Raw genomic sequence first — 8,722 nt, 5'->3', positions numbered from 1 at the left:
CGGGGGTGCGGCCAGCGGTGGGGCAGTGGTCGGGCCCGATTTCTTTTTTTATTTACTATTCATTTATTTTGCCGTGTGTCGAAAGTTTTGCCGTGTGCCATGAGCACTTTACCGGCCGACGTATGCCGTGTGCGCGTTGCGAGTGTTGCACACGGCAAACCTTTTGCCGTGTGCAATATTGGCTTTGTCGTGTGCCACACTCGGCATACTACTCGATTCCGGTAGTGGCTACAACAAATAGTCACTCAACAGGGCAGAGAAAAGACTGCAAGCAGAGACCAGAGCTCCAGTAGATTTTGGTTTGAAAAAAAACCAAAAAAAGTGTATAGTAACATCCATTGATAATCGATGAGAAAAGGTTTATAACGAAGGGAACAACAAAAGATGACCATGCATATATAGTAAGTAGTAGTAGATAGCCATTACATCTCAGTTGCATGCTGGACTACCTACTCGAACTATAATCAAGAAGCCCATTATTCCTGACTAATGCCTGAAACAAACATGGAAAAAAAAACCCCACCAACTCTAAGAGAAAACTCAATTGCACGAAGGATACCAAAATGGACTGACACTAATGCTGGGCTCCATCTTCAGCAGTTTGCTCCGAGAAACTAGCTAGGGAAATCTCAGTGGATTCCTGCGCTGCCGGATCCGGAACCGACGCCACCGCCACCGCCAGATCCGCCCTGGGAACCGCCGCCGCCACCGCCGCCGGTGCCGGCACCAATGCCCTGAGCGAAACCTGAGCCCAAGGAGCCGTCACTGCCGGCCTCTCCCCTGCCTCCACCAATACCACCTCCGGTTCCATAGCTTGGAGCTCCGGCTACGCCACCGCCGTTGCCACCACCTTGGCCAGAACCGCCACCGGTAGCATCGGCAACGCCACCGTTGTAGACACCAGTTGGTGCCAACGCAACGCCGCTCTCGCCCTCGCCCTTGCCAGCGCCACCGCCGCCGCCAGAACCGTAGCCGCCGTCCGCACCACCGCCCTTGCCGCCGCCGCCGCCGTTGCCATTAGCGTTGGCGTAGTTACCGCTGCTAGGGCCTGCCGCTGCAGTCGAACTGCTGCCGGAACCATAGCCGGAACCGCCGCCGGAGCCGGCTCCACCGTTGGTGCCGCCGCCGCCGCCCTGTCCTCCACCACCACCGCCAGCTACGCTTGAGGCGAAACGATCCCACCAGCTGCCGCTAGTCTGACCGGCACCGTAACCACCGCCACCGCCAGAGCCACCGCCCCATCCACCGCCGGTCGACCCGACACCGCCTCCCCCACCGCCACCGCCGCCGCCAGCAGAGGCGTAGCTGCCGAACTTAACCACCCTCGCGGCATTGGAGAACCCGATGCTCAGGAGGACGGCGAAGCCAAGAGCCACGAGCTTGGTGCTGGTCGCCATTGCCAGTGAGCTCGGTGGAGTGGGTGAGCCGAGGTGGATGCTGAGCCTCGGGGGTTGCATGGGTATTTATAACGGTGGGGGCCGTGCATGGACGCGATCTTTCAGGGTTTCCGCGTTGGGTCGGGAGATCGGAGAGGGGTGTGGCCATCAGGCATTCAGGCCATGTCCCTGTGAGTGAGATTCGATCAGGAAGTTCTCTAATCTGGGCGGCACTGTTGACCGCACATCGATCAAGAGACCATTAGCATCTTTTTCTCATGATGCCATCTCTTGAAATGTTAATTTAGTTCTGGCGGCAATTAATTGATACCGCAGCACTGTAGAAGTCTCTGGACTTAATTTGCTAGCAGTTGCTTCGGTTTCTGTCAAAATTCAGAGTCTAGTAAGACCAGTCTCCGTGGGAGTGTCGTCGACACAGTTACCAAGATCAGAAATTAGATAATCGTGCCAGAGGAGTGTCATGGTGATGACACTCCTCTCACATTCCATAACACTCTCCATCCTCTCTCTTCATAAAAACTTTACCATCAGCAAATTTAATGCCCATGACACTACTATGACACTCCCACTAAAACTGGCATAAGAGCTAGAGATTCCCATCGACATAGTCATATTTTTTTTCACCTTGATGAAACCATACGCCATCGATCTTTGTTCGACACTACCGGAAACCTCGTTTTTGCCGTGTGCGCCAAGGTTTGCCGAGTGCAAATTCGCGGGCACACGGCAAACATAAATTTTGCCGAGTGTGCTCAAGAAAACACACGGCAAAATCAAAGCACACGGCAAAGTCATTCTTTGTCGTGTGCTTTTTTTTGGCACACGGCAAAGAATACTTTGCCATGTGCTTTTTTGTGACACACGGCAAAGCTAAACTTTGACGTGTGTTTTATTTTGGCACACGACAAAGTAATAAAAAAAATTTGTCTTCTCACATCGAAACTTTTTCTACACTTCACATACAACATGTGGTACTCCATGTTAAAATTTGATATATTTTTGTATTTATTTGTTATATTTAACTAATTAATTACATTTCAAGCAATTTTTTGAATCAAGTCAAATTTGAACTGTAAGTGATTCAAATAATAGAATAAAATAATTAAAAATGATATTCATGTTATTTAACATAGTTTGAGGCCTTACCTATCAAATGAAGAGAAATTGCAAACATCTTGTCCAGAAAATACGATCACAAATTGTGATTGAATGATTTTAAAATTCTAAAAAAAATCAATTGAAGTCTGAAAATTATGAGATTTGTCAATATCTCATGATATCATATGTGGAGGCTGTGGTAAAAATTTGAGTGGGTTTCGCAATTTTATCACATATGATGCTTACAATTGGAAACATCTGCGAAGAAGAATCAGAGAGTTGAGAAGGATGCGGTTAGGTTTGGAGTGGAAGTGACGATCAAATTTGGGTTTGACTTAAAAAATTTTTCTATAGCCAATAGACAATATATATTGTTTCGTGTAAAATTTTGGTAATTTTTTAGAACCACTTGATAATTTTAATGTATCAAGTCCAATTATAGAATTTATATAAATTGAATTTTGATCTATAACTGCATAAGATAATGCAATAATATGAGTAGAAGAATTAAATATATATAGTTGAGTGAATTTGATAAGTATATTCAAAGTGCATGGTAATCAATTTGGAAGAATAAAATAAGAAGGCAACAAAAAGAACAAAAATAGAAGGAAACAAAAAAATAAAAAAAAACTTTGCCGTGTGCCCCAGATCTGGCACACGGTAAAGTGAACTTCAAATTTTGTAAACAATCTCGGATGAAGAAACTTCCAAAACAAAAGTTGTAGATCACGAAAAGTTATGAAACTTTGTAGTTGACAACTTTTTAATTTGAATTCGTTTAGGGTCTCAAACAAGCAATTTAGACTCGGTTTAGTATAGTATATGGGGAAAGAAAATAAAGTATGGACACAACTGAGTGTGTGGTGTAGTGGTAGAGAAGGTTAGATGTAAGGGGGAGGTCGCGGGTTCGAAACCCGTCGACCACGTTGTGCACGAAAATTGGTTGCGAGTAAGGATGGATTCGGATGTTTATTCGAATGTCAGATTTTTGGTCATTTTTCTTCGATTATGGACAAATAAGATATAGAATTTACTATGTAAATTTATAGCCTTGTATTTAACATTGATCTTGTAAAGATTCATAAAAACTAAACCTCAAATTTATCATATATATTCTCAAATAATAGATATAAAAATTCGAATACGGATCGGATACGGATTCGAATCTTTTTTCACCTTTTTAATTGTAGGGAGCAAATAATACATAAAAAAATCTATACAAAATTTTATTCTTATGTGTAATAATATGCTTGATAATATAAAAAAAGATTAGCATAAAATTTTAAGCATATCTATTTTAAAATATCAAATTTGTTCTAAGAATTCGGATGTCTAGATCCATCCTTAGTTGCGAGTTGTGACTTTGGTGGAATGGGCTGTGGCTGACCGGTGGGGTCCTCTTCGAATTAAATTTTTTTATTTTCTATTTTTAGACTTTGGTGGAATGGGCTGTGGCTGACCGGTGGGGTCCTCTTCGAATTAATTTTTTTTCTATTTTTAAAATCAGTTTTCTGAAAATATTTATGCCGTGTGTTCTTTTGACACTCGGCAAACTCTTTGCCATGTGCCCGATAAATGGCACACGGCAAAAGTCCTATTTGCCGTGTGTTTTTTGCCGTGTGCAACACACGGCAAAGGGTTTGCCGTGGGTATTTTGGCCTTTGCCGTGGGACTAGACACACGGCAAAGACCCGTTTCCGTAGTGCGACTTCAGAGTTCAGAGCTCAGAAACACGCGGACTTTGCAAGTAAAAGGACAGGAGGACCCTGAAACCTTTGGACATCAATCGTTTGCTTTAAGTTACACATTAATCATAAGTAATGTTGCATCCGCTACTACATACTACAACTCGTCACCATTTTGGATCCAAGGGAGAGAAAAAAAAGAATCACATCATGCAGGTTCTACACCGGCGACGACCCATAACTTCAGTGAAGAGCATGTGTGGCATATTGGCTGGGACGACGATGAGCTGAATCGTCGGTGAATGCAATTTTATCTGCAGGCACAGTAAAGATCCAGAACTTCACTACTTGGCTGGTCGTGATAGCTAGTAGAGTTCATTTGTTTAAGCGGTGAAGCGGGCACAGTGTTGACTTGGACTTTTTCCACGGCTCGACGCTCGTGCTGCTGGAACCCTGCGGCGACCTCGGATTCAACGCAAGCAACAGAGCGCCAGAGCCTGCTGCTGTTGGCACTGTGTGTAGGCGTTTCCTTTCAGCACTGCAGTTAAAGTTACAGCAGCAGCAGGCCAGCAGCATATAGTTGACCTAGGGTTTCGTAGTCGATTCTCAGACGTACAGGGTCCCAGAAGATCATCAATCGTACAGTAATATAAGCATGAACAGGAAGCAAGCGACAGATCCTAGAGCTATCTTGATCGACGGGATTCCTTCGTCGATGCAAGTTGCTGTGGCTTAGTATTAGGGTTAATTAGAGTAATGGAACATCGATTCGCGAGAGAGTGCATTTGATCAGGCGAGGTGACCCATGCATGCATGATCGACGAGCGCCATGATAATAATAACTTGGCTCGATGTGCATTGAGTGATGCGTAATCAGGCATGGATCCAGTTGTCCGGCCTGGCGGCCCCAGTTTCCGTTCGCCGTGCGTGCCTGTATATTTTTCTGAGACGCGGTATTGACTCTGGTTCAACAAGATCGATGCCACACGGCGCGGGAATGCTCGCCGGACACGGCCGGAGATGGAGGCAAAGGCTGAGGAGCGCCGCGCCAGCAGGGGCCCGGGGAGGGATCTGAGTCGCTGCCATGCCAGAGGACTAGCAGAGGAGAGCTCGCTGTATTGACTCGCTCGCTGCGTTGCCCGGGCCACACGACCGCGCCACTGGCAGTGACCCAACAAGAAAGAGAACTCACGCTAGAACAAGGGCCGAGAATTAAGCGAGTCAGCCCAACTAGCTAGCATGGGCCATAATCAGAGTCTCACTGGGCCCTTTGAGCATAGCAGTCCTATGCATCTCCCGAAAAAAATGTGCTCATAAAACTTTAAAACATCCATGTGTGATCCCCGTAAAAAGTTGAACCAGTCTATCCAAAATGTTGAGTCAGGACTCAGGATTCACTTACTGCTGAATTAGTTGTTAGCTGCTGAATTACTTGTTAGAAAATGTTGAAACATGTATCATGCTAACCTGGATGAGGTGGGCCGGGGGAGCAAGCTGTACACATATACATACATGACCTAATAAAATTTTGAGTTAATCTACCTGAAATATTATTATTGGCTGGAGTTCATATATTGTTTAAATCAAGTGCGGGTAGGGGTGGTAAAGTGCATAAAAGTTTAGTCTACAAATTTTAAGCATCGGGCTCAAACTAAAGAACGACACTCATATTTTGTAAGTGCAGACGTGATTGCAGCTAATCAGCTCCCTTAATGCTTGTAGGGCATATGCATGTTCGTCACACGTTGACACGTTACACCTATATATCGATACTTGCATTGAATAAAAGTTAATCTATCTAAGAAACATTATCCAAAGTGGCATGGTTGTTTAATATTTTTTGTTTATTTATTGATGCGTTAAGCAGCAATTTAGTTATCTCATTAATATTTTTACACTAATACAAAAATAATTTGTAACAATACCCTGCTTTTTCTTCAAGGGCGGGTCAAAATGTAACCCATTCACTACTATAAAAAAAGATTAACAGAGGGCTTTTGAAAACCCCTCTGAGGAGGAAAAAGAAAATAACCGCCTCGGTTAATGCCCATCATTAACAAAGACGGTCATTTCTTATTAACTGAGATGGTTAGAGAAATCGCCCTGCAAAATTGATTAACGGAGGCGGTCAATATTAAGGTGACCACCTCTGTTAATAATTCTATTTTCAGAGATGTTTATTTGTAAGAATTAAAAAGTCAAGCCCACTCCAGCCTGACTCGGCCCGATAGATAACTCCAAATATAAATACTGCAGGTAGGGTTTTTTCCTCACTCCCCTCCCTCCCTCTCTCCCAACCGCGCCGCTCTCTCCCGACCCTCCCCCTCTCCTACCATCCCTCTCTCCCCATGTCCATCCCTGATCGTGTGTGGGAGGGGGCTCCGCTCAGTGCTGCTCGCACCGCCATGCCCTGGAAGCGCGTGGGAGGGGGGCTCTGCTCGGCGCCCCTACTCGGAATGCTCGGTTCTACCCAATAGATGGGCTTGGTGGGCTTTTGCATTTTTTTTGTTTTTCGAATTCTATTAATAGAGGCGAGCAAGCAACCGCCGCTATTAATGCTCTATTTACAGTGACGATTTGTTAGAGACAGTTTGGTTTGCCCGTCTTTGTAAATAGTTTTCAACTGCCTTTGAAAAGATTTATGTAGTAGTGGTTGCTACAAATGGAGAGGAATAACTACAGCATTTGACCGACCCCTGAAAATGCATTTCTAGGGGCAGGTGACGCCATCACCACCCCTACGAATGACCCCATTTATAGGGACGGGTGATGGCATTACTGTAACACCCCTGGTGTTAATCTTGTGCTTTAATTACTAATCATGGTCATAAGCTTTGTCATTAGCGTTAGTCACATGCTTAGTTTCATTTCAACCTTGGCTGAGCTTTGATCCTTATTTTCACCCAAATTCAAGATTCAAATCAACTTTTGTCCAATACCAATGTTGTAGATCTTTTCTTCCTCTACAACTTTTGTTTTGGCCAAATTTCAAGTTCCTATGCGGAAAATTTAGTTTTGGACACTCAAAAACCGAATCCAAAACCCAGTAGCACCGGTTTCGCCCCTGTTCGCGGTATGCGCGCCCATGCCGATGCTGTGCCACCGGCGACGCCACGCGTCGGCCATCGCAGGCGGACGTCGAATGTGGCGTGCCATCCTTATCCTGTGCACAAAACCCTAGCGTTATTTCCCCTTCTTTAATCCCTGTCGAGATTAGCTGAGCTCGGGCAGAGCAGAGCCGCTGCCGGCGTCGCGCCTGCCATCCTCGGCGTCAACGCTGCCGCCAACCCTCGCTACATGCCTCGCCGCGTCCTTATCGCTCTTGTGAAGCCACCTCACGTCCCTATCATCCCACGAACCCTTCTTTCTCCAGCAGAGCAGAACTAGCTCAAGCTTGAGCTCGCACCCCTTCTCCAATACTCCTCACACAAAGCCCCCAAAGTTCGATTCTTCGCACAACCAGTAGCCCCACAAGCTCCTCCCAGGAATCCCCCACCCAGCCGGTGGAATCCCTTGCCGGAACAGCCTGTGAACAATAAATCCACTCCTCACTATGGAACTCCATCATCCGGCCACCATTTTCTTCGTCCAACGGCTCAAATCGACTGTAAGTTACGGAGTACCTCCTAAAGCTGATGCTCTCCTCGTTCTTGCGTGTTCTCATTATTTCCATGCCTGTTCTCGAGCCATGTCGCCGCCGGCATGCTGCTGCTCGCCGCGAGCCGCGCACACGCGCCTCTGCGCCGCGCCATGGAGCGCCCCCACTCCGCCCGACCCTGCTGAACCCTCCCATGGCCACCCCATCGCCGACCTGCCTCGCCACTGGCAAGAGCGCCGCCGCACTCCATGGCCATGGCTGTCGTCCCCTGTTCCAGCCGATTTTGGAAACCGGTGCCACTGGTTTTGGAAACTGGTGCCACCGGTTTTCAATTGAACCCCAGTTTCAGTTTTGTATGCTGAGCTTGTAAAATTCATAGAAAATAGTAGAAAATGCTAAAATTTGTAAAACTTGTTTTGTTAGCTTTGTATTTTCATGCTCTATGTGATTGAACCATGAAGTGTGTTGTTTGATAACTTTTTTTGTGCAGTTTTAATTATGCATGTTAAATGCTTTTGTAGCTTGTTAATTGCATAAATAATTTAGGAGCATGCTAAAAATATAAAACCAATGGGGTTAGCTTTGTTTTCACATGTAGTACCTGGAGAAAATATGAAACCAGCTGTTTGGTTAATTGTTCTGTGATGTAATGATTTAATCATGAGTAATGCTTATTTAAGCTTGTTTATTTAATCTCTGCAGTTCTGGAAGCTCAAAAATTATGAAATTTGTGTAGTAGCCCCATATTTGCATGTGTACTTCACTGTAAAATTCCCAGGCCCATAAGTTGCAGGCATGTTTGTAGATCTTTAATTGTTCAGCTTGTCTTGTTAAAGCCAAAATAAATGCTCTATGTTATCAATAAATGTTGGAGAAATTTTGTCGCATGCTTTATCTGTATCAAGTCAATCCGGCAATTTGTTACTACATCATGGCTACAT

General features: G+C 45.2%; 1 protein-coding gene across 1 annotated transcript; it reads right to left on the bottom strand.

Annotated features, from left to right (window-relative positions):
• Positions 1–359: 359 nt before the first annotated feature.
• Positions 360–1,443, bottom strand: LOC120689663 (glycine-rich cell wall structural protein 2-like). The gene has a single exon (XM_039972025.1). It carries the CDS (start codon positions 1,395–1,397, stop codon positions 630–632), a length of 768 nt encoding a protein of 255 aa, XP_039827959.1. The 5' UTR covers positions 1,398–1,443; the 3' UTR covers positions 360–629.
• Positions 1,444–8,722: the final 7,279 nt, after the last annotated feature.

Source organism: Panicum virgatum, chromosome 9N (genome assembly GCF_016808335.1).
Source record: "Panicum virgatum strain AP13 chromosome 9N, P.virgatum_v5, whole genome shotgun sequence".
Classification (NCBI taxonomy): Eukaryota; Viridiplantae; Streptophyta; class Magnoliopsida; order Poales; family Poaceae; genus Panicum; species Panicum virgatum.
The sequence above is the reverse complement of the archived record's forward strand: the minus strand, read 5'-3'. Positions and strand labels throughout refer to the sequence as shown.